Source organism: Ochotona curzoniae, unplaced genomic scaffold, assembly GCF_017591425.1.
Source record: "Ochotona curzoniae isolate NIBS_2020 unplaced genomic scaffold, NIBS_Ocur_1.0 contig_3498, whole genome shotgun sequence".
Lineage (NCBI taxonomy): Eukaryota > Metazoa > Chordata > Mammalia > Lagomorpha > Ochotonidae > Ochotona > Ochotona curzoniae.
In genome coordinates this window covers 7,212,749-7,239,173 of record NW_024465885.1, presented here as the reverse complement: position 1 = coordinate 7,239,173, position 26,425 = coordinate 7,212,749, and the positions used below count along the sequence as shown (strand labels likewise).

The 26,425-nt window shown below is 40.2% G+C and overlaps 1 protein-coding gene across 2 annotated transcripts in view; it reads left to right on the top strand.

Annotated features, from left to right (window-relative positions):
* Window positions 1-26,425, top strand: part of BBX (BBX high mobility group box domain containing) — a 275,103-nt gene that overhangs the window by 231,306 nt on the left and 17,372 nt on the right. For both annotated transcript variants that reach the window (XM_040980525.1, XM_040980524.1), the window contains 4 exons: window positions 822-960; window positions 4,722-4,870; window positions 19,052-19,141; window positions 20,479-20,538. In XM_040980525.1, the coding sequence (XP_040836459.1) occupies window positions 822-960; window positions 4,722-4,870; window positions 19,052-19,141; window positions 20,479-20,538 (438 nt within the window). The remainder of the gene's footprint in view (window positions 1-821; window positions 961-4,721; window positions 4,871-19,051; window positions 19,142-20,478; window positions 20,539-26,425) is intronic.

Below are 26,425 nucleotides of genomic sequence, written 5' to 3'. Positions count from 1 at the left end.
CCATGACAGCCCTTGCTAGGTCAGACTGAAGCAAGGAGCCAGGAATTTCCCAGAGCATGTACATTCCTAAGAGCCCAAGCACTTGTGCCAGACATATTTGTAAAGGCTCGAACCAAGCACTCAAGTAGAAAATGCTGGTGTCCTGAGCTGTGGCTTTAGCTGCTGGATCATGGTGCCTGCTGCTGGATTTGGTTTTTAAAATTAAAAATTCGTGTCTGAAGCAAATATATGAATATTTCACAGAATCTTCTCCTGGAGATGCCAAGTACATATGCCCTTCCTCCATTAGTTGAACAAAACTAGTTGAAGTGAAGGACCCTTCAAAACATGACAGAATCCAGGACTTAGTTACTGTGTATACCTTTATTCCATAGAGTATTTCAAATATATTCATCTATTTTAAAATATAACATCTGCCACGCTGTGTTCCAACAACAGATATGTGAGTCATAGATCTAACAAGCTTTGACTAAAGATACCTAGCGTTACTTAGTTCTCTAGGGCTAGCATTCCAGTGAATCTTACAGAAATTAGAATTAGCAAGAGTTCATCAACAGAAGGCTCCCATACTTTATGTAACACTAACTTGATCTGTTTCTTTGATGATGTGGTACTTGTTGAGTTAGAAAACAGTGCATCTCAGAAGCTGAAAGTCGCTTTTTTGCATATTTAAGTATTAAAAGTAGTCCAACAGAAATTACCCTTAATAGTTACAGATAACATCCTGTGATACCTAAAGTGCAAGAGGTTATTTATGAAGCAACTGAAATAATCTCCCACTCCAGGATATTCAAAAAATCCTGTCTTTGGGATTTCTTTAGGAAAACGAAGCTCAGGAAAAGGAAACTCATCTGATCATGAAGGGTGTTGGAATGAAGAAAGCTGGACATTTAGCCAGAGTGGAAGCAGTGGCAGCAAGAAGTTCAAGAAGACAAAGCCGAGGGAAGACTCCTTCCTTGGGTAAGTGCCTGGAGGGCCCAACTGCACAGGTCGTCGTGCAGATGTTCAAGGTCGACGTGAGTCACTAACCGCTTGCACATTGACCTGTCAGACCTCCTGCAGCCTCAGGAAGGACATTAGTGAACACAATCGAGCATGCCACTCGACACCTGCTATTACCTTAACCTTATGGGTGACAATACATTCACATTTTGGATACAATAGAAAACATACAGATTTTAGACTTAGATCTGAGATTAAATTTAGGTCTACCACGTAGTAGTGATGTGGCATTGTAAATCCTTCACTATCATTAGGCTCATTTAATTCATATTACAAGTATGTTTAAGTTTGCCCGTTTTCCTCATTTTGCCCATTTTCCTCAGTTTGTGTACTTCACTTAATATTTCTAAATGTGTGTACGTATGTTTGTAAAGTAACAACAGCTGTGAAGTGTAAGGCAAATAAGGGTAAACTTTGATATCTAACCTTGTTTTATTTAAACTGTGTTCTGTTGCTGTAAGGTAAAAATATTAGATTGACTATTCCCCTGGTATAGAGATCATTCAGTGCATTAATTATACATAGAAATACAGTATTAAACAATAGCACACATCAGATAAAATCATTAAGAATTATTTCATAATTAATGTTATGCCAAAGATTCTTAAAAACAAACTTAATATGAAGCATTTTGTTAGCAAGTTCAGAGATCCAATACTTTATACTGGTGAGGAAAATATCTGCTTATTCAGTTGTACTATTTTGAAAATCCTTTGAGATTTCTCATTAGCTCTGTTTGAAAAGAATGTATTGAATAGAAATAAGCACATTTTTATATTCTCCATATTTTTTCATAAGTGTGCTTAAAGGTATGCAAATTTTATGCATTAGATGTATTATATTTGGTTTATTCATTATATTTGCAATTCTGTTTATGGAGTAATATTTTTTCTTGGAAGTATAGTGCTTTCAAGTCTGGTTAATTCTAATTCTCTTGGCTATCACAAAGTGAGAGGGTAAAAATTATTTCCCATGATGCTGCTCTTTAAGATTGCTTATATAAATGATATATTTAGGGCCTGGCACGGTAGCGCAGTGGTTAAGGTCCTCACCTTGCACGCCCGGGATCCCATATGGGCGCCGGTTCTATCCCGGCAGCCCCGCTTCCCATCCAGCTCCCTGCCTGTGGCCCAGGAAAGCAGTCAAGGACGGCCCAAAGCTTTGGGACCCTGCACCCATGTGGGAGACCCGGAAGAGGCTCCTGGCTTCGGATCAGCATAGCATTGGCTGTTGTGCTCACTTGGGGAGTGAATCATTGGATGGAAGATCTTCCTCTCTGTCTCTCCTCTCTGTATATCTGCCTTTCCAATAAAAAAAATAATAAAAATAAGTCTTTAAAAAAATAAATGATATATTTAGGGCCTGGCGCAATAGCATAGTGGTTAAAGTCCTCTTCATGCATGCCCGGGATCCCATATGGCCACCGGTTCTAATCCCGGCGGCCCTGCTTCCCACCCAACTCCCTGCTTGTTGCCTGGGAAAGCAGTTGAGGATGGCCCAAAGCCTTGGGACCCTGCACCCATGTGCGAGATCCGTAAGAGCTCCTCCTTTGGATTGGCTCAGCTCCAGCCGTTGCGGCCACTTGGGGAGTGAACCATCGAATGGTAGATCTTCCTGTCTGTCTCTTCTCCTCTCTGTATTATCTGCCTTTCCAATAAAAATAAATAAATCTTCAGAAAAAATGATATATTTGTAATTTATATATTTCAATTCTAATGCAATAATTTAAAATTTTGAAGTGTTTGATATTAGGTTTGCCTACCTTCTGCTTAAATAATGTCATGAGAACATCCACATTTGTTGTTATCAGATATTTTCACATGCCAGATTTTCTAGAAAAAGTGACCATTGAGCGTCTAGACCATTTGTCAATCTACACACCAACAAGGGAGCAGGTGTCCCTGGAGATAATAAGCAGTCCTAAGGAAAGAAGTCAGTGTCTATGGGTCCCCAAAAGTATTGCTGGTGCTTTCATTAGAAACTGCTACAGGTGTATAAGAGATGAGAGGATATTTCAGAACAGTCACAGAAAATGGAAACAGAAACCTTTAATTTGGGGGCAAAAAAAAATTTGAAATCCTTTCATAGTTTTTTTTTGCCCGTAATAGTATTTTACGTGAAATAGGCTTCGTGTTTTCACCAGTCTTCTGTAGTGAAGCAGTCTTTTAAAAATCTGTCCTTGTAAAGAGATTGTTCACCAATTGATTGTGTATGGTGCAGTTCTTCTGAAGCCATTATTTGGAAACAATTAAGTGTGTTTTTCCACAGGTTTAAATTGGCAGCAAGCCTCAGTGCCCTTTGTTGGTCTCCCCACCGCTTACATATTGGCTGAAAGTAGTAAGGTTATTAGGTATGCCTTGTGTAGGACATGCCAGACCAAAAACGGATTAGTGAGAAAATTTTGGATCATGTGTCTTCTGACGTTATAGATGAATGTTTCAAACCTTTTTAATCTCAGAAAATGTGCCACCTGTTTGCTTAATAGTAGCCAAGAAAACTTCACCTCATTATTGGCAGTGCTAGTGTATAGATCTCTTCAAAAGAGACATAGATGGTGAGCAGAGAAGAAAAGCAGCCATCCAATGAGGCCTTACAAGCTATACCTGTGTTTTATTTTTTTTTTCCAGTTTTTTTCCAGTTTTCTTTTGGGTATTCAGAATATTTGAAATTTTGTGCCTTATAGAGCTCTCTGATACTGCCTAATTAGCATCAGCATTTTCATCATTATAAACATATTTCTAGCTAAATGAGAAAAGAGGTGAGTGAGGGTGTCGCCATACTCCTCCACTGCTTTGATAGAACTTAGTAATGGCCATTTCTGTCCACCATTCTGATATCATTTGATTCTCTTACCTGTGCTTCCCAGCTGTGTATGTTCCTCCAAAACTGTGAGTGTCTCAGAAACGTTTCAAGTACATCCCCTAGCTAGTAACCTAACACATCAACTTTTTGTGGGTACTAAAGCTACCATCTTCCTCCCCTTTTCAGCTTGTGTTTAATCAGCTAAGCTTGGCAGTCCTCCTGCAGCTTCTGCCATCTAAGATGCATCTTAAACAATAGCCGGCCTAGAAACGAGGAGGTACACTGCCAAAGCCAGGCAAAGCCCATCAAAGGATTTGCCATCTTTGCTGGTTGCATATTTAAAGTTGTTGGGTGGCTTAAGTTAACATGGTATTGCCTCTGCCAGTATCTGCTGGAAGCTTTGCTCATCAACCAGGTTCACTCTGGTCAACTCCCAATATTTTTGTCTAATACTCAAGATTGTTTTATGTTGTATTTGAGTATATCTATCTTAATAAAGTATTAGTTAAGAATTTTTAAAAACAGATCATAGAAAACTATCAATATATTATGGTCTTAATAAGCTCACCAATAGATGTATATGAATCTTTGGAATGAGAAGTAAGTCTGCATGGAGTATACTTTGCACTGAACCTTATAAAAAACCGATGCCAATGGAGAGATTAGCAAATTACCACACTTGAAAGAATTCTAATATTTTAAATGATATTTCTGCTTTTGTATGTAATTTGTGAGTTTACTAAGAAAACTGTATTAGTAAATCTTCTCAAGCATTTTTAAAAAGAAGTGTTTTCTTTCATGTTCTAATTGCTATGGACTTTGTCTTCAAGTGGAGTTTCTTAAGTATATATTTTATATCATTTTTTTGTTCAAATATTTGGTCATGTGCTGATTAATTTCCTTATGATTTTCCATAGTTCATCAAAGCTGGATGAAGAATTTGAAAAAAAATTTAACAGCCTCCCTCAATATAGTCCTGTTTCATTTGACCGGAAATGTGTACCTGTCCCAAGAAAAAAGAAGAAGACCGGGACCATGTCTTCAGAATCAGCAAAAACCAGCAAAGGTTGGATTTGTCCTCAGCCTTTTTAATGAGTTTAAGGGAGCAAGGTGGTCTGAATCTCAACCAAGTTCTGCTGAGCTTGTGCAGCTTCCTTTAGATATGTACAGCAATTGGATTTAGGATTGAGAGAGCTGAAGGTAGAATTTTGGATTTGTTTCTCCACTAATCATGATTCCTGTCTCCTTTTTTCCTTTGCAATTTTACTTTGCCTCTGACTACTGGCATCTCAGAATAAGCATTTGTTCTTGAAGGTGCAGCAAAGCTATTTTTGAAGTTATTACATATGACCTTTAACCTCTTCCTCCCACCCCCCGAATTCTGTTTGCAACATTAAGCTTTACTTGAGAAGAAACCACCAGTCAAATTCAATTCTTCTGCTCCTGTGTCTACTACAGATTGGAATCTGGGGCTATTAAATTATTTTGGTCATTTGATAACCAACCTCTGTTCTTTATTGGTGATTGGACTAAATGAAAATAAGCCTATACTGCCCCAGAAACATATATAGCTGGGGGAGAAAGGAGAGGGAGGGGGAAGAGAGAAGAGATACAGATATTGGTTTAAATTTGGAAAAATGCTTTGTTTAGTGTATTTATTTTCGAGGATACCAGCTTCTCCCCTGTCTATTTCAGGCACTTTAAAAATGATCAGCAACATGACTTGAGTAGGTCTCAGCATTCTTCAGAAGTAGCATTGAAATCCAAAAGTAGATTTTTTTCTAATGAGTTTCAGGGTGCATTTTCAAGGGGGCAAGTACTGAGGTGCTGTGCCCTGCCCAGGGTATGTCTAGCAGAGTGCGGAAAACTCCCCACCTTCCTGACATGACAGCATTGCTGTCATTAGGAAACTTGTCTTCTGATGTTACTTTAAAGATTGGTGGGGAAAATGTGCCTTTACTTTTCCTCATCACTGTGAAAGACTTCATTCATGTAGTTCTCCTGTAATGACAGGGGATAGAGAAATGGAGAACTGGTGTGGCCAAGTCGTGCTTGCTGTCAGAATCAGATTGTGAACAGCATTTAATGAAAGAGTTCTTGTAATTATCCTTCAAGTTGGCTGCCTGTTGCTTGCTTTATGTCATATCAGATTAATTTGCTTCATTTGTGTGTCTTAGGTAGGTGATAGATATGAGTATTAATGGGAGAAACAGTTTCATGGATTTGGGGGAAATACTTGAGGCTTGTTTCCCAGAGAAAATTGTGGCTTCCTCTGAAAAAAAAAAAAAAAACTTAAACCTCTCTCCATCAATACCTAAAAACTGCACACTGGAACTGCCACAACATAGGAAGGACCCTGACATCTATACCCCAAGACAGAACTAAAAGGCTGGAGAAAACTTATCCTTGGTGATTGAAGGTGGGGAAGTATATAAAAGTCACTTTAGGATGAGCTGGGCTTTCCTCTGACACTAATAAAAGCAAATCTACTGAATAAGAACTAAAAAAAGAAATGTTGTATCACCACATTTGCTCATCCAAATAGGTGGGCAGAGAAATAAAGGAGTCTTACTGACAGGTAGGTAGCTGAGTGCCGTAATGGATTGCCAGATGAAGTGACAGCCTGTGCCCAGGAGATGTTTAGGAATAGGTGGAGTAGTGTGTAAGCTCCAAGATGCCAGGCATCTTTAGCTCCCATAACTCTTAGATTTAAAGTTGCTGATGAATCCCTGACAAGCCAATAAAATAGAACTTAATTGATTGATGGTCAGGGTGTACTCTTTCTTTCAATTCTTAGAGTTCATGACATCCATTTTAGAGCTCTGAAGCTGCCCGAATTATCTATCAGGCATTAGATGTAAAAACAGATATACTTTTGTAAAGCTATAAAACCCTGAAGTTAGCTTCTATTTTCATGAAACCTTCTCTTGGGTCTTAATTGTCTATTAGATGATTTCCCACTCCCAACTGAGAGTAACAATAATTCTTTTGATGTCAAACAGTTTTTTCAAGCTTGGGCTTATACTTTGTGCAATATCATCTTTCTCATTATACCTCTCAAGCCACAAAGCCAGTGGTTCTTGTGCAATATATAAATAATTATACACATAAGTAAGATGACTTAGATTTTGCTCTGCGGTATAATTCATGGAGCAATTAAAGCAGACATTAACATTTTGTATTTAACAAATGAAAAGAAACAGTATCTGAGACTGATTGTAATTTTGGCATTAGCATTATCAGCATACTAGACAACAAGTTATTAATGAAATTATCATAGCAGCTGTGCTGTAATTGTTGTATCTTTAGAGGATACAGGAAATTGTTTCCTTAGATTCTAAATCCTTTGTATTTTTTGCATAATTAACTGTTCAAAGCAAGCACTGTGTCTGAGATCATCAGTTCATTAGTAAAAGCAGTTGTCCACAAGAAACCTCATTTTTGCCTCCAAATTTGCCAGGTTTCTGTATTTGATTTTGTGCTATATTTCTTATCACTCCACATTCTTGATTGTTTCTTGATTTATGTTTGTGCCTTTCTAGGTACTTTATGTTACGTAAAATCAGTTTTTCTGAAGAATAATTTCTGGAAGTAATTGCTTTGTATACATTTGCACAGTTGTCAGGATCATAGTATCTGCTTGGGTTTCTGCTGTAGTTTTCCCAGTACCTTCCTTTTGCATGAGTGGTCTCTGCTTTCCCACTGTCCTCTGTCTCTACCTTTTTGGTTTTGTTTTGTTCTCCATGTAAAGTTTCTTATCAAAAACTCAACAATGAAAATAACTTTAAATGTCACCTTCCTCCAACTGAGCCTAGGTTATATTATGATAGTAAATAATAGAATTTCTAAGGATAAATTGCCCAGTATATTGGAATCAATCAAATTCACAGTGCAGCTCAAATATAGCAACCCAGTTTTAAAATATTTTCTGGATTCTCTTTCTTGATTATTTGCATATTTTTTAAAATAAAAACTTGAATTTAACCTAAACATGAATTTAATGATAACTTCTTTTTTTAAAGATTTATTTATTTGTATTGCAAAGTCAGATATACGGAGAGGAGGAGAGACAGAGAGGAAATCTTATGTCCGTTGATTCATTCCCCAGGCTGCAACAGCTAGAGTTGAGCCAATCTGAAGCCAGGAGCCTGTTATGGGTTTCCCATGCTGGTGCAGAGTCCCAGCACTTTGGGCCATCCTCAACTGCTTTCCCAGGCCACAGGCAGGGAACTGCATGAATTAGAACCGGTGCCCATATTGGATATTGGCGTATTCAGTGTGAGGACTTTAGCCACAAGGCTACAGAGCCAGACCCTAATGATAACCTCTTAAGGAATTTGTTTGGATGCATTATTTGTAGTGTGAATGTATAAAACATTGATTACAGAAGTATCCATAGTCAGAGTTTCCTACACATTAACAATTTTAAAACATGCAGAGTTATAAGAATAAAAGCAAATTAAGCTCAGTTTAGAGTGTTTAAATTATGCATCGTCTTGACCGTTGACATCATGTCTCCTTTATCCCATTTCTCTTCATGTAATTCTTTGGCCCATTAGCAACCATACCATTGGTCTTTCTCATTTTTTCCCCAATTCACACTTACATGTTAAATTTAAATTAGAAATTTTAAATTTTAAGTTGAAATTTTTAAGAAAATATCAGAAACAGACTTACATAATTAAGCATTGAAGACAGAATCCCCCCTGTAGGGTTGGGCCAAGCTAAGGATACTTTTAACCTTAGAGAACCGAAATCTGATGACAGCCTTTCCTAGGAGGAAGATAGAGTTTCTCGGTTGGACAGAACACTGTATTTTTCCCTGTAGCTGTTGGGACATCTTCATTGCTACCAAGCGTTTTAAGAAACATGGTGACGACACTTTTGCAGATATAAAAAAGTATTCTTAATATAATCTTGTTCCATAATAGAGCATGCTTATTCAGCCCAAGAAGGTGGCTCCTCCTCCTCAATGAATCTTAACTTATTCAAGCCAGCAAATCTACATGCCCAGACACTAGAAGCACTTTGATATAATTATTACAAACAATTTTATTGTTCATTGGTCATTTTGTGTGTGTGTCCATATGTAAATGACAAGCCAGTCTTAGAAGCAGCCCCCTGACTTTTAGAGCTTACAAACATAGTAACTGCTGTAGCACCTAATCAAAAGCTGCCATCCTCAGCATTATGCCCGGTGTGTGTTCCTCACAGCAGTCCTCAAGAGGAGGATTTGTTTAATTCCCTGCTGACCCTGGAAAATCATCATACAGTTTAAATTGAAATGACTCCCTTGCCACTGTAACTTCTGACCCAAAACAGTGGCCATTTGCCAGCAAACTTCAAAACAGCATGAACGTGTGAGAAGGCTTATTATTGGTGTCTGTATGGCAGCCACCCCGCTTACCCTTTCTGCTTGTAGTTTGGCCCTGCTATTCCTACCCAACCCTGAAGCTGAGATGTAGAGAAGATGGGTACCTTTAGATTACAGCCAGCACTGCAGGTGGCAGCTTAACCCTCTTATAGGCAAATCCTGGCTGCTCTACTTCAATCTAACTCCCTTATAATAACCTGGGAAAGCAGCGGAAGGTAGGCTAAATGCCTGGGCTCCTGCACCGATGTGGAAGACTCCAAAGAAACTGTTGGCTTCAATCTACCACAACCTCAGCCATTACAGCCCTTGGGAAGTGAACCAATGGATGAAAGACCTCTGTCTGTCTCTCCCTCTTTCTCTCTCTCTCTCCCCCTCTCTCTCAGAGAGAGAGATTTTGTGTGTGTGTGTGTGTGTGTGTGTGTATGCACTCACGTGAGTCTTCCTCTCTATTCTTTCTCTGCATAACTGCATTTCAATTAAGTAAAATAAATCTGAAAAAAAATATATAGGCCATCTTGCATAGAATCTTATATGGAGGCCTAAAGCAGTTTGCATACCTGTAGCAAGTGCTTCTGTGTTGAGCTTCTGAAGCTCAAGAAATTTAGTGCAGGAAGAGATTGGATGGAAGCTTAAGGTAGTTGTAGAGCGAAGGTCCTTCTAAAAACTCTTTTCTCTGTTTTTCATTTCCCATCTTTTTTCTTCTTCTCCAGATACTTTCGTGCTAATGTTAACAATAACCAAAGGGAAAAAATAGTGAATTCCCTGATCATTTGTTGTTTATTACAATTTTGACTTATTTTCTTTTGACTGTCAAACATGAATATATTATGCTGGTGGGCAGAAATCAAATTGTTCAGTCCTTCTCTAAAATTGCTAGTTTTGGTTGACTACAATTAGATCTCATCAATTACTCTCCTTTCAAGTTTGTCACTTTCTTTTTCACCTAAAGTTGTACTTTACTTAATGTAGTTATATAGCCGTAGTTTGGGGCATGACTAGGAGCAAAGAATTTTAAAATGTAAGTTTACATAAGCTCTTCTATGTTTAAAACCATTCTGGTTGTTCTTTTTTTCATGTTAAAATTGACAAGCTTTATCTTTAGCTTTGTCCTTAAATTATACTTTTTAGATTTCTCTTAGTGCGGTTAGTTTTGAAAAAAAAAAAACACATCCTTTTTTTCATTCCTAATCCAGTCCATACATCGAAGCAGTCTGCTCCTGTGAACACCCTTCTTCATGTTCTTTGAACTAGGGTTCCTAATGGTGGGTTGTTTTCCTGCAAGTAAATCACTAGGATCGATAAGATCCTGAGAAGGCTCAATACTGTTTAGCTCCTCTTTCCCACGTCCCTTTCCAGGACTGCCTATATGTCATTCAGGTGCAATGGTATTAAGTTTCTTGGAAAATATAAAATACAAGAAGAGGTGACTACAAAAAATTATGAAGAATGCCTGTAATACTACGTGTAGTGTGTACACTGAAGCATTTCTTTGTGCTTGTAAAATTTGTTTTCTTGCTCATGTTTCCAATGGCCTAAGCAAGGGGGACTTTTGCATTGCTATTTCAAACCACCAATAGCCAATTCAGAAGTCTCACTGTTGTTTATTTAAAATGATGACTTGATGTAACCATCACAAAAAACCTGACTATACTGATGGATAATGTCTGTCACATCAGCAGCAAATGCTATTTCTTGACTTCTCATTTCATGGCAAGCATCAATTCATGAAACTAATGTTTACTGAGAACCTGTGGTGTGCTCAACACCTTTCCAGGCACGTAACCATTCTGTGAATGAAGACAGTGCTGCATATTTAAACTTTTCTCTTTTTGCTCTGTCACTTTTCTTTCAAACACTATATGTACTTTCCTTATTGTTTAAGAGTTACGTATTGTCTGGAGGTTCTACATAATAAATAAGGAAAGAGAAGACTTAAACAATGCTGTAAACAAACTCTCAGACATCCACAGAATACTTTACCTTAAAACAGGAAACTATACATTCTTTTTTTAAAAAAAAAAAAGATTCATTTATTTTTTTATTACAAAGTCAGATATACAGCGAGGAGGAGAGACAGAGAGGAAGATCTTCCATCTGATGATTCACTCCCCAAGTGACCACAAAGGCCAGTGCTGCGCCAATCTGAAGCCGGGAACCAGGAACTTCCTCCAGGTCTCCCACGTGGATGCAGGGTCCCAAGGCTTTGGGCCGTCCTCGACTGCTTTCCCAGGCCACAAGCAGGGATCTGAATGGGAAGTGGGGCTGCCGGGATTAGAACTGGCGGCCATATGGGATAATGGCACATTCAAAGCGAGGACTTTATCCGCTAGGCCATTGCGCCAGGCCCAAAAATATACATTCTTAAGTGAACATGGAGCAGTCTCCAGAATATACCATATACTAGGCCATCATCTCAGTAGACGTAGGTAAAAGCATTTGACAAAATCCAAAACCCTTTTATGATTAAAAAAAAAAAAAAAAAACAAAACTCAACAATCTAGTAATAGAAACTTCCTCAGCCTAATTAAAGCATTTCCAAAACCATGCACCTAACATCGTCTTTAGTGGTGAAAGGTGGGATGTTTTCTCTCTGAGCTGAGCAATGAGGCGCAGGTGTCCCCTTTTACTATTCCTGTTCTGTGGGAGCTGCTAGTCAGTATTGTTAGGGGAGAAAATGAAACAAAAGCCTTCTGGAAAGGAAGAGATGAAGCGATCTCTAGCCTCACAGGACATGATCTTATATAGGAAACCCTAAAAAACACGCTAAAGATTATTATAGCAAATAAATAGTAATGTAGAGTTGCATGCTTAATTTGATCAAATTACTTGTATTTCTGTACACTTCTAAAGAACAATCCAAAGAAGAAATTAAGAAAACAGTTTCATGTACATTTGTTTAGAAAAAATGTACTTAGAAATACATTTAACAGAAGAAGAGGAACCCAGTGAAAACTATAGAAACACTGTTGAAAAATCATTGAAATAAGTGAAAAAATGTTATGCTAATGAATTGTAGGATTTAATATTGTTAACAATGAAATATGCCCCCAAATAGATACAGATTCAGCTTAATCCTCAAAATCCCAACTGACTTCTTTGAAGAAACTGATAAATTTAAAATTAATATGGAATTACAAGAGATTCAAAATGTCCAAAATCATCTTGAAAAGAAAAAAAAAATGATTTCCAAATTGATGGAAAAGCAATAGTGGCCAAGACAATGTTGTATTGGCAATAAGACAAATGTGTAATCAATGAAACAGAATTGAGAGTTCAAAAATAAACTCATACTTTTTTTTTTTTGGTAAACTGTTTTTCAGCTGGGGCACTAAGATCATTCATTAGTAAAATAGCATTTTTTTAAATTATGCTAGAGCCACAGGATCTCTACATGCCAAAGAATGATTGAATGCGTACAGCATTGTTGCATGCATACTTTTCACAGAGTATATACAAAGTTTTACCAGTTTGAAAGTTAAATATAAGAGCTAAAACTATCAAAGGAGTTAGATTTTTGTGACCTCGGATTTGGCAGTAGTTTCTTAGACATGACTCCAAAGCAACAAAAGATGAAGTGATAAATGATGATGTTAGAATTGGTGCTTCAAAGGATACTTTCAAGAAATTGAAAAAGACATCCCACAGAATGGGAGGAAGTATTTGCAAATCATATATCTGATGAGGGACTTTTTTTTTAGAATATATAAAGACATTAACAGTAACAAAGATAAGGATAATTTTAAATAGACAATTTCAATAGTCATCTTCCCCAAGAATGTACACAAATGGCTAATAAATACATGAAAGAACTCATCAGTTGTCATGGAAATACAAATCCAAAACCACAGTAAGAAAGATAGCAATCATGGTCATAATCAAAAAGACATAACAAATGTTCACAAGGGTATGGAGAAATTGAAACCCTGATACACTGCTAGTGGGAATATAAAATGGTGCAGCTACTTTATTTCATAGCACTTCCTGAAACAATTAAGCTTAAAATTACTGAATGGGGCCCAACGCGATAACGTAGTGGTTTAAGTCCTCGCCTTGCACACATTTGGATCCCATGTGGGCCACCGGTTCTAATCCCTGCAGTCCTACTTCCCATTCAGCTCCCTGCTTGTGGCCTGGGAAAGCAGTTGAGGATGGCCCAAAGCCTTGGGACCCTGCACCTGCATGGAAGCCCCAGAAGAGCTTCTGGCTCCTGGCTCCTGGCATCGGATTGGCTCAGCTGCAGCTGTTGCAGCCACTTGGGGAGCGAACCATCGGACGGAAGATATTCCTGTCTGTCTCTCCTCCTCTCTGCATGTCCACCTTTCCAGTAAAAATAAATAAATCTTAAAAAAAAGAATTACTGTATGATCCAACACTTGCACTTCACAACATATGCCCAAGAGATATGAACACATTTTCTACACAAAAGCTTGTACATAAATGTTTATAGCAGCATTATTTATAATTGCCAAAAACTGGAAGTGACCCATATGTCCATCAACTTTTGAAAGGATAAACAAACAAATCTGTTAGATTCTTACAATAGGTTATTACTCAGCCTAATATATAAGCTGCAGTATGAATGAGTCTTAAAAACACTACGCTGAGTCAGAGAGCCGGTCAGAAGCCACATATCATTCCGTCATATCATCCACAATCCGTCTATAAGAGATGTACAGATCAGGGATATCTATAAGACAAAATAGAGCAGCGACTGCATAGGGTTGGGAATGCCAGCTTGGGAAGGGTGATAGCTAAAGGATATGGGATTCACTTTTGAGGTGACGGATTGTTCTGGACTAGTGATGATTGTAGATGTCTGGATGTAAAACCACTCAATTGTTTACTTTAAAAGAATTGTGCCGTATGTGAATTACATTTTAATAAAGGTAATTTTAGAAATCAGTTGAAAGAATGGGGTCTGTGAGGGAAAGGATGTTCCCAGGTGATGCTCGTGGGGTTAGGTGGCAGTTTTAGTCAGGTGAGCTGCAGATACTTTAGCACCGCCTGGAGGAAGGCAGTCATGTGCGTATCTAGGGGAACAGCATTTTCCAGGCAGATAAGAGCATGTGCAGAGAGTAGCCAGGAGGCCAGAATGGTTAATGTGATGTGAGGAATGAGGATAGAGTCAAGATATGAGGTGAAAGAATAAAGGGGGCTATGATCCACAAAGATGTTAGTGAAATATTGTACGCTTCCTGGCTTTTCAAAGAACACAGAACGAGTCTCGCTTCACTGTGTATTTGTGGGCATCAGCCCTTAGCTGGTTTCTAAAGCCCAGAGACTAGAAGCAATGAGTGGAGGATGAGAACCAACAGGACAAGCATCAAGCACGAGGCATTTTAAAATTAAAACAAAGAAGCAGTCAGAGAAGGGAATGTGAGTGAGTGGAAGAGAAGCAGCAAGGAAAGGTGGTGTCTTAGAAGGCCAGAGGAGGAAGCATTGAGGCAAAGAGTTGCCAGCTGTGTAAGAATGAAACTACTGATACAGCTGAGGACTAAAGGTTGTGCTTCACAGCTTGGGATCATTGATGATGCTGAGAAGAGCAGCTTTTCCTGAGTGGCAGCGAGGAAGCCCGATTATAGTGGGTTTAAGAAAGTATGGAAGGAGAAATTGCCAACCGTGTAAACACGTGACCTCTCTGAGAAAAATGCTGCTGCCAGGGGCAGCAGAAAGCTGGCCCTGCAACCAATGGGAAGAAAGTTTGCTCCGTAAAAGCCTATACATGTGTTTGTACAATGGTGGAGAGGCCCGCTGTAGAGCGAGAAAATAATGATCACCCCTACAGGAAGGGTCGAACTGGCACACGGAGGGAAGGAACTGACCACGTTGGTGGAAGGAAGCCTTTCGTCAGCCAGGAGGCAGAGCACTGAGCCCCCGGAAGGCATAGGACAGGAGCATCTGCGGAGGCTGCTAATTAAATCCTCACACCAAGCCTGTGAGTTAGACCCTATCATGATCCTATTTCCAGAGGCAGAAACAGCCGCTATGTGAAGTTATTACATCAGCATTACACAGGATTATCCATAAACTGTAGAAGACCACGTGCGTGATTGGAGGATGTGAGCACTGTTGTTGGTGTCTCTGATAACTGAAAACATCTTGATTCTGTTTTGTTTATCTGAGAAAGCAAACACAGAATCTGTGCCTCCCTTTTTACCTCCTGTCCAGGAAAAAGGATTTTGGCAAATGTTTTCCTGTTTTTTAAATTACAAATTTTTTCAAAAAATGTCCTCAGAAGTGGCCAGAAAGCTGTCTAGTGCTCTGTAGTCACTTGTTGTCTTTTGAAAGAGTTGTTGGGAGAGATAAAACAGATAAGGCCTCCATTCCTTCATGATCCCTATAAGAGTCTAAGCTTTTTCTGTCTCAGACTGTGGCTGTGGCACTGTTACTGACTGTAATCTCTTTCTACTTGCTAAGCCTGCAGCTTCTGCTCAGAAAGTTCCCAGCCCTAATGGAGGCTACTGCTTGATGCAGTTCCAAGAAAAAGACCACTAGGTTTTAATAAGGCTCATGAAGGGAACTTGAGCATACCAGCTAGATGAGTAAGCAAAAGAAGGAAATTTTTAATTTTTATTTTTTTAAATATTTATATAATTAAGAGGGATGAGCAGTTAGGCCCCCAGTTAGAGTGCGGAGGGTAAGGTATGGAGGAAAGTGAGTGGGACAAATGTTTCAGGATTTTTTTTTCCTCGTATGTCCATAGGGAAGGATGGGGAGGGAGCCACCGCTTGCTGTCAAACTAAATTAGCAACTGGGGATGGAGGACAGTCTTTTGATGACACCTTAAAGACCTCAATGTTGGGAAGAGTGTTCTAAGAGTGTTGTTATTCTGAGATGCTGTTGGCTTCATTGCACCAGGGTTAAGAAAATCTTTCCAAAGTCTATTGGTTGATAAAGTCTATATTAGTGCCACCACAGACCCAGGCACATGCCGCTAGCTTGGCCAGGAGAATTGTCCAACCTGTTCTACTTTCCATTGTCTGGTGAGGCAGTTGGCATCCCCTGCTGGCTTAGATGAGCTCCTATATACACGTGGTCATGTTGTCCACTGCACAGGCATCAGCAACTGAAGAGGTCCAGTCTTTATACATGCATGGCAAGCTGGGACCACACATCCTGTGATTTTTCTGGGGTGTCAGGGATCTGAATTGAGCAGTCTAGTCAGAAATACCTCAAGAAATCTTGCCTGGGGTGGTGACCTACAACTTGACATTTGTGTACGCCAGCCAACACATACCAGTGGATGCTGTCTGATCAGTTCTGCCCCAGCCCATACCTCACATGAACTGACAGGTGCTGCTACCCAGCCCAGCCAACCCACCACAGACCCAGCCCTTACGCATACCAGCAGGTGTTGTGGCCTAGTTGGGGCAACTCCCAAAAACCTTCACCAGGCCCACCCCTAGCCCCAGTTTTTGCATGTGCCAGCCTCTACGGCAGCCCAGCTAAGCCCAGCTTACATCTCATCTAGCTCTCAGGCACACCCATGGTAGCTGTGGCCAACCTGTCCCCATACCCATCCCTCACATATGCCAATAGGTATCACCACCTTGTCTCACCTGATCTATCCCCAGCCCTGGTTTTCATGCTCATGAGAAGGAGGTACAGCCAAGCAAGGGAGTGCCCACAATTCCCCTGCCAGGCATGTTCCCAGCCCTGTATCTTGTACCTGTCAGGTAGTACTGCAGTCTAGCCTGACATGACTCACACCCAGTTCTATCACTTGCCAGCTGGTGCGGCTCCCTAGCCTGACTGACCTGAACCTATTTTGGCTCTCATGCATGCCAGAAGGTACAGTGAACTAGCCCAGCAAGGCTTGTGCCCAGTCTAGCTTTCACATTCACCAGTGGAAGTAGCAGCCCAGCAAGTTCCCTTACTAGGAAGTTCCCCAAAGTTCCCCTACTGGGGGAACTCCCAGCTCTGGGTCTTGGTTATATCAGCGGATGCTACAACTGAATCTGAGATAGCCCGTCCCGGTTTCAGCATTTGTGAGCAGTTACTACAATGGCTCAGCTTGGCCTGCCCTTAGTCCCAGCTCTTGCCAATGGATATAGCAGCCTAGCATAGCCTGGCCTATGCCCAGCCTTCGTGTGATGTTGTGGTCCAACTCAGCCTGGTGTGTGCCCTCTTCTGGCTCTTGTAACTTATGGGCATGCCAATGTAAGCTATGGGCTGGCCCAACCCAATCCATCCTCAGACCCAACTCACATATGCCAATGGGCGTTGCAATCCAGCCTAGCCTGCCCTGCCTTGCCCTCAGCTGTGGTTCTCTATGGCCTGGCAGAGGAGTTCCCCAAGTTCCTCTACCAGGCTGCTCCCAGCCCCGGATCTTGTGTATTCCAGCAAGTGCTGCAGCCTAGCCAAGCCCAGCCCCACACTTATTCAGGTTTTCACAAGCACTAATGGGTACTGGAGCCCAGTGTGGTCTTACCCACTGCCAGATACAGCCACACTCATTCCACTGGGTGCTGCAGCCTTGTCCAGCCTGTCCTCTCACAGCCTTAGCTCTCACACTCACCAGTGGGAGCTGCAACCCATCCGGGGAGTCTCCAGAATTCCCCTAGCAGGCCTACTCCCAGTCCTGGGCATTTCCTATACTGGTGGGTGCTTAGACCCAGCCTGGCATGGCCCGCCCACAGTCTCAGCTTTCACTGGTGGGTGTGGCAGCCTAGCCCAACCAGGAGCAGCCCACACTCTGTCCTTGCTCTCATGTGTGCCAGCAGGTGCTAAGGGCTGGCCCAACCTGGCCTGTCTCCAGACCAACCACGCACAAATGCTGATGAGTCCTACAGCCTTGGCTGGCCAGGCCTGTCCCCAGCCTAGGCTCTTGTGCTCCCCAGCAGGTGCTGTGGCTTAGTAGGGGAGTTCCCTAAGTTCCGCTACAAGGTTTGCTCCCAGACATGGATCTCACACGTGCTAGCAGGTGCAGTGGCCCTGCTTGGCATGATCTGCCCTCAGTCCTGGCCTTTGCATGTATCACTGGGCACTCCAGCCTGGCACCACTTGACCTCCTTCCAGCCCTAGTTCCTGTGAGTGTCAGGAGGCTCCTGTAGGTGAGTTGTGTGACTAGTCTGGCTCAACCAGTCACCACACCAAGCTCTCCACATAAATTGGCAGATGCTGTAGACCCACAAAGTGAGCCCTCTCAAAAGTCAAAATAGAATCTGTCCCCAGATCTGGTTCTCTTGTGTGCTAATAGGTGCTGTGACCCAAATGTGGTCCACCTCTGCTCTGACACCCATAGACAGGTACTGCATCCTAACACAGTCAGCTATGCCTCCCATTCCTGGCTTTTGTGTGCATCAAAGGGAAATGGTCGATGCTATTTAGCCCAACCCAGGTCTCCTACAAGGACAGATGTCTTGACTAGACCTAGACATGCCCACCGGTTCTCCCCTCTAGAAACCACTCCATCTCAGCTCCCTCACCTAAGTTGCAAGTGCAGTGGCCCAATTCATGGAAAACTGCAGAAGTCATTCCTTCCATGACAAACATGCCCTTAGCCTCTCCTGCACCATTACACCCGCAAACCCTCTTCCCCAGGCAATCTGCAGCCACCCTCGCCTGGGGACCGTGGCAGCATGTCAGCATTCCCTGTCTTCCCTACATAGCTTTAAAAAATTAAATATACAATACATAAGTAACTATGGTGGCATACTGGTATAGTTAACACAAATTTGGCGTTAATCAGGTCCAGAATGCCCACCAGCTACTTGCTGCTTTTCTCCCAGCAGTGTAACAGTTGCCTGGGTACAAGACAACCTAGGCAGTTGCCTACAGCTGGGGGAGGAGGGAAAATTGTTTGAAAGCACACAATATTGTTCTGTGACATATTGTGAACTTAAAATATATTTATATTAATATTGTCTATAGGTCCTTTCCAGTCTCAGAAAAAGAACTTTTTCCACAAAATTGTCAGCAAATATAAGCACAAAAAGGAGAAGCCTAATGTTCCGGAAAAAGGTATTGGTGCCTTCCACCCTCCGTTAAGGTTTTGTGGCTGCCTCTATTGTGAATCCATCTCTAAGGAATGCTTCTGTGCACTGCCTTTGCCTTCTCCCCTGTGCTTGCTTCAGTGCCATTCGCTCCCAGCGCTGGCATTTTCATTCATTTTAGACTCTGCAGCTAATTGCAGATCTACTTCATTGAGATTCCCATTCAAATCTGTATTTGTCTCTATTTTCAGAGCCCCAAATGATCCCAAAACTGCGGCTTTTCTCATCTACATCTTGTGAATTGTGTAATTTAGTACTCTTAGCCTCTTACCCATTTATTTTCTTTGACTGTTCTCATTTTTCTCACATTTGGCAACCCTTCAGCCCATGGCCACACTCACCTGCTTCCTTTCACATTCATGTGAAAGCCCCAACCTTCCTGTACTTCCTCTGATACTTCAGGGTTCTTGTGGACCTTTTTTTCTGCTCCTAAGTCATAACCCTTCTCCGCCATCTGTAGAACAAGTTGTTTGCCAGACACGTCTGCCCACCTCCTTCAGTCACACACTGTTATTTCCAGAGGACACTGGGGACTTTCCTGCACTCTGCTGCTCCCGCCAGCCCCTTTGCTCTGAACATCTGTGTCATTGAACGATCTTGATGGACCCTTGAACCTCTTGAGGGTTCATCTCAAGATCTCAGAGTTCAGGACTCCTTTTCTTCTTTCATGTTTTTAATAGATTAAACCTTCCCATCTGGCTCAGTAGAGCCACAAGGCCTGGAAGCTGGGCTTTCTTTAGCAGCTCCCTGCATGTTAGCATCGTGACTGCCATGAGCCTACTCACCTGATGCCAGTTTGCATCCAACTTGCATGGCCAGTGTGAAGCATTTCATATATCTTAAAATGAGGCTTTAAATGCAGCGATCTTCTCTGTGTAGATGTATGTGTCTGTGTGTTCCTGTAACTTTTTACTTAAGTGGTTTTAATTTTCACTCATACATGGGCTTCATAGTTCTGTTTTCTATAATATTAGCGTTTTTTCCCTTTCTCTTAGTAAAGAGACATTATTCTGAGCTAAACATGTCAGCTTTTGTTTTTACGGGTCTTCAGAAGGTTAATATGATTACACAGAAATCTGAGAATATTTCCTAAAACAAAAATGTGTTCTTTTTAAATTCATGTCCTGTGTGGTCTTATTTTATTAGCAAATGCCAGTTTCAGTATTGAAAATGAAATAAAATTCTGCTTCATTTGTGTGACGCTTCATATTTAGGTTATTGTGTATAGTGTCTTATTTTTTGTGCTCTGTGTGTGTTCTAAAAGTATGGTTTCACTTTCCTTTCTTTTTCTGTCACTGTTTTTAGGAAGTGGGGATAAATGGTCAAACAAGCAAATCTTCTTGGATGCCATTCACCCTACAGAAGGTAAAAGAAGTCACATTCATTTTTTAATTTGATATTCCAAGCCAGAAATGGCATAATTTTTAGAGGCCAGAAAGCCTTATTTTGCAGTGGCTTGCACCAGTAGATCAGACCACTGTGTTTATAGTTAGGTTGGAGTGTTTTTCCCTTCTATTTTGTCTGTAATTTTATGATACAGTTCCTTAGGCTCTGGGATTTCCCTTATCACACCCCCAAACTTCTCCCCCCACCACTGATTGACCCTTTATTATTACAATAGTATAGCCCTTCATAAGCAGTCGTAAGTCTATCATTCTGTTATTTAAGTGTGTCCTGACATTGCTGGTACAGACAATGGTAAACAATCCAGGATCCTATTGTCAAGATATATCTAACAGTTTCATTGGAGTCCGTCTTTGACTTGGAAGTAGAAATGCATGCTGCATTGTATCTTCACATCTGGATATAATGGTCTCCATTACGCCATCACTATACATTCCCTTAATGAGAAGCCATAAAACAAAATCAACAACAGGAATAAAGTTTAAAAAAATTACAACATGAAGCTAAATAACATGCTACCAGTTAACTAATATCATCATTGAAGAAATGAAAAAGAAAATAAAAAACCTTCTCGGAGAAAAGGATACTACTGTATGACCTGTGAGTCAGTGAAGACTCTAATAAAAGAAACTATTATGAAAAAAATGAAAATTAAAACAAAAAATCAAAACCCGTGAGTTACAGTCAAAACAATATTGAAAGGGCTATTGATCTTATATTTTGCATGAAGGTTGCCTTATATCAGTAGAATATGATATCTGTCCTTTTGGAATTGACTTATTTCATTGAGTATAACATTCTCTAGTTGAGATCATTTGATTGCAAATGTTAGAATTTCATTCTTTTTCAAAGCTAAGTAGTATTCCATGGAGTAGATATACCACAGTTTCTTTATACACTCCTCTTTAGACGGGCATCTGGATTGTTTCCATGTCTTTGCTGTTATGGATTGTGCTGTTATAAATATAGGATTATAGATCTCTTTCTCATATGCCAATTTCATTTCCTCTGGATATTCCTAAAAGCGGGATAACTGGGTCATATGGCAGGTTTATTCACAGTTCTGTTAGTATTCTCCATACTGACTTCCATAGAAGTTGTACTAGCCTACACTCTCACCAGCAGTGAAGAAAGGTACACATCTACACCAGCGGGTGTCGGTAGCAGAGTACTGAATGTAGGTCAGCCTCGCTGGAATTAAGTGGTACCTCAATGTGATTTTCATTCATATCTCCCTAATGGCTAGGGAGCTGAGCATCTTTTCGTATGTCTATTAGCAATTTGAATTTGTTCTTTCAAAAAATGTCTGCTCATTTCCTTCTCCTGTTTATTCAAAGGGGTGTTTGTTATGCTGTCACTGGGTTTCTGAAGCTCTTTGTTAATTCTGGATATTAGTCTCCTTTCGGTTGTGTAGTATGCAGATTTTCTCCGATTCCATTGGTTGCTTCTCACTTTGTTGCTTGTTTCCTTCGTTGTACAGAAGCTTTTTAGTTTGATGTAGTCCCATTTGTTTATTTTGGCTTTGACTACTTGTGCTTTTTGGTGTCTTTTTCCAGAAGTTTCTCCATTCCTGTATCTTGGAGAGTGAATCCTATGTTTTCCTCTAATAGTTTGATGGTTTCTGGATGCAGATTTAGGTCTTTGATCCATGTAGAGCTGATTTCTGTATAATAAGACAGGTGGAGGTCTTGCTTTGTACCTCTGCAGGCTGCTCTCCAGTTGCCCCAACAGCATTTGTTGAAGAGACTAAGTTTTTCCCCAGGATTGTTTTCAGTTTTCTCATCAAAAATTAGCTGGCTATACATGTGTGGGCTCTGCTCCGTCCTATTCTGTTCCATTGATCTTCTCGGTTTCTGTACCAGGATCAGACCTATTTTTGGACTATTTAAAAACTTTTGTTTTTTTTTTTAAGATTAGTTTACTTGAAAGGCAAAGTCACAGAGAGAGGAGAGACAGAGAGTGAGAGAGATCTTCTATCCAAATGGCTGTCGCGGCTGGATCCAGGCCCATTCAAAACCAGAAGCCAGAGAATTTTTTGAGTCTCCCATTTGTGTGCAGGGTCCCCACTACTTAGGCCATTCTGTGTTGTTTCCCAGGTGTATTAGCAAGAAGATGGGTCAAAAGTGGAGCACCCAAAATATGAACTGGCACCTATATGGGATGTTGGCACCAAAGGCAGCAGCTTTACTTGCTCCCCACAGTGCCAGGTCTGCATTGTAATCTCTTTTGTCTTTTCTGGTAAAAACAAGTTTCTGCCTTTAAGAACTACTTTATAAGTAGTTCCAAGAATTTAGGAGACTTATTATTGGTGATATTTAATTTTATATATTAGCAGTGCTTGTGGAATAAGACTTGGAAACCATGTACTTTAAAAAATGCATGCCTTGCTTAATACAGAGTGTGCATGCTCATTTTATGTGTACAGGAAAAAGGAATCAATTTGGGAATCAGAAAATTACCTGTAATTAAAAATGACCTTTTTGGTTGTTTGTTTTCATACCATCTCTAGCACTCAGTTGTTTGAGTGGTGACAATGTGCTCTGCGAATTAAATAAGTCCTTTACTTCATCCTGTCTCACCTATGGCCAAGTCACTGCTTATTAAAACTTTGTGTTGCAAAGTATAAATATAGAGGAACAGAAAATGAAGACATAATTTTGACATGTGTAAGCAATCCCATGCGAAGGTTTGACAGGGATTGTTTGTAGCTGATGCTTGTAATGAAAATGTTGATTCAACGGAGGTTGTGCAGTTGTTCAGCTTTCTGACTTCTGTTAACATGGATGGCTTAAAGTTCACCATGCCTTACCCCATCCTGTGTGTAATGCCTTGTGGTTCACTTTTTCTCCTTTGAAAATATCAGAAATCTTGGTGTGCTTAGTAATACAACTGAGGCTTAAATGCTATGCTTATCATCTCTTTTATGTATTTTCCTCTTTGCTTTAAAAATCAAAATGATTAAATAACTTCACATATTTAAAAAAAGATTGCCCAAGGCTCAGTATTAAAAGTTTCTGATATGCCAAGATCTACCTCTGTCATTGTGTTTGTTTCTACCCAGTTATCATATCGCATAACCTTTCCTTAAAGGTTTCTAGTTGTAATAATTAATGACTATTAATATTTAATGCCAGTTGATATTTGTAGTGGGTAAATACATACAGATGATACATATTTACATTTTTTGCATACATATTTTGTTTTGAATTTCACATTGATGGCAACCCTAGTGAATTAAGAAGGACTTCTCAGTCCCAAAGGTATGGGAAAGAATTAAAGAGCACTCAACAAAAGCAGAAAAGAAAGAGATCAGAACTATCCACTTTAGCACAGTGACCTACAGTTTCAATTTTTCAGGCTTGTCTGCAGTGTTTCAACCTTCATTTGCTTCAGGTATTGAAAATACAAATGGTATTTTCAACTAAATAATCTTTAGGCTAGGGATATTCATCCGATTCATTTCTTTACAGCGTATACATCGATTACACAGGAAACACCTTTGTTTATAGTTGGCTTTGCAAACCAGACCCACAGAGCCCAGTCTAACTTGGTCTCTTCTCTTAAATTAGAGGTGTGCAACTAACTATAAATGGATCCTATATATGGATCATTCATTTGATTTTTTTTTTCTGTGTTCCATTCAGTTTCTGACTGTTGTTTTAGTTCATGCGAGGCCAACCAAAGGCTGCAAGATTCTAGATCTGCCTTTGCTCATTTCAGAACATGTTTGAATTACCCAGTTGGATTGACTTCACAACTCTGGAGCACTTTAGTAGCTTCCCAGGACATAAGTACAGTGCTGCTCCCCGACTCCCACCCTCCCTCAAACCCCTCACTCTACGTTTTGTGCGCAGTTTGGAAAACAGAAGTCTCTTATTGCTACATCCTAATGTGGCTACAGGAGTGAACTGGCAGTATCACTCTCAGATGATCCGCTTACAAATGTGTTATAGTTATTGCTGAGTATAAAAACTAGCCCTGCGGACTTGTTCCACAGTGCTTGAGTAGTTTTGTGTGTTCAATTAAAAGCTGTAAAAGAATTGACTAATTTGCTTTAGGATGACAAAGCCATTCTTTCCTCACATTTCCATTAGTGTGGCATTGGGGATGAGGGTGCTGGTTTTGCACTCTTTTTTGGCTTGTTTCCCTCATTGAGCCCTTTTTCAGCTGATGTCTGTCAGCTGGGCTTTGCTTGCTTTTCCTGTGTTGTGGGATTTGAAATCACTGCTTGGTCCTCATATCCCTCTTTCTTTGATGCACTGGTCTTCCCTGATTCTCGCTGTCTCAAGCAGTTTCTGTCTGAGGGCTGTTCTGCGTTTAGATCACCACACATAGGACAGCATGTTCTGGGCTTAACCCCTCAGTCAAAGCATGGAACGGGGACCCTATCTGACCTTAGAAATTCCGGCATGGTCATTTCCCATATGTTTTACAAACATGGATGATTGTAGGGCCCGTGATTATTTCCTGATTTGGTAGTTTAAGAGGAGACTTCTCAGCAAGTCTTCTTCTCAGCCTTTGTATTCTTTGCTGCCGCTTCTTGATTTACTCCTTTTCAGTTACACAGTCTATTGATTTTTAAGTTTTCAGTATCATTGAAATCTTTGGGCCAGCCTGCTTTTGATTCTCCTATCCCTAGGCTACTGGCTGTTAGGGCTTTCCCTCATTCCATTGTGCTCATAGGCCTGCATTGTACCTCCTGTTTGCAATCCCTTTCAGCCATGGCCTGGCTTCTCATTGTGTTTTTACAACAATTTTTTCTGGGACAAACAAGAATAGAAGCAACCACTGGGGAGAAATGAAACCATCTGAGAGCTCACCACTAAGAAACAAAAAACAAAAATACCACAGTGCTTGTCAAAGTCATGTTCTTCTCCAACCCCTTTCTGCCATGGACTATATGCTTGTTTTGTCCTAATTGTAGCTATGTGGCAAAACTTACATTGTTTTAGGGCTTGATGGCTGCTTAAGAGCTAGGCTAGTTCGACCTTCATCTTCCATAAAGGAACTGAGACCTTTATGGTGTCACTTCAAGAATAGAATTCTATAATTTCTACTTTCTCATTCGAGGTCTCTGTATAGAAATCAGGTCATCTTTCCCAACTCACTTGGCCTTTTTGTAGTACCCATGCCTTTGCTTTTGCCTTCTCAGTTCTTCTTTCTGTAAGAAGTTCTTTGGATATAGGATACCTTTCATCTTTGGTTCCCTGCTATACCTTTATTTCCCTCATTCTGGGTTTTTCAGGCAGGAAGGAGAAGGGGGAAGATGTTATGCTCTTTCTAGAATGTTGATCTGTAAGAGAGTGGTCATGTCTGAGATGGGTACAAGGCTCCATAAGTAAACAGAAGGGACAACTAATAGATTTGGATATGAAACTAGAAATGTAGAAATTCTGAATGTGCAGAAGTTATTTAATACTCATTGTAAGTTCTGATTCTGATTTCTTCTTACAGGAGGTTTTGAACTTTAAGGCTATAGCACAGTCATGGGACACATTATCTTTTATTTTGCTAGGAACTTTTATTAGTTTTTAAACTAAAACAATTATTAAAATATATACTACCACTGACCTCTGTTAAGCCAAATATTAAATTATAAATAAGTGATATTACCTAAATTGTAGATTTACAACTTTAAAAGGAACCTTTCTTTCTGATTTTTAATTACTTATGCAAAAAAGGTGTTTGGGAACTTTGCCAAATAACTTTTTAAATAACTGTTATCCTAAACCTGTCCCCACACAACCCATCTGTTATGCAATATTGAGGTCAGACCAAGCCACAAATGATGGTGTGATTTCTGCTTTATATACTTTCTTTTGAATAATTACAATTATTTCCCACTTGT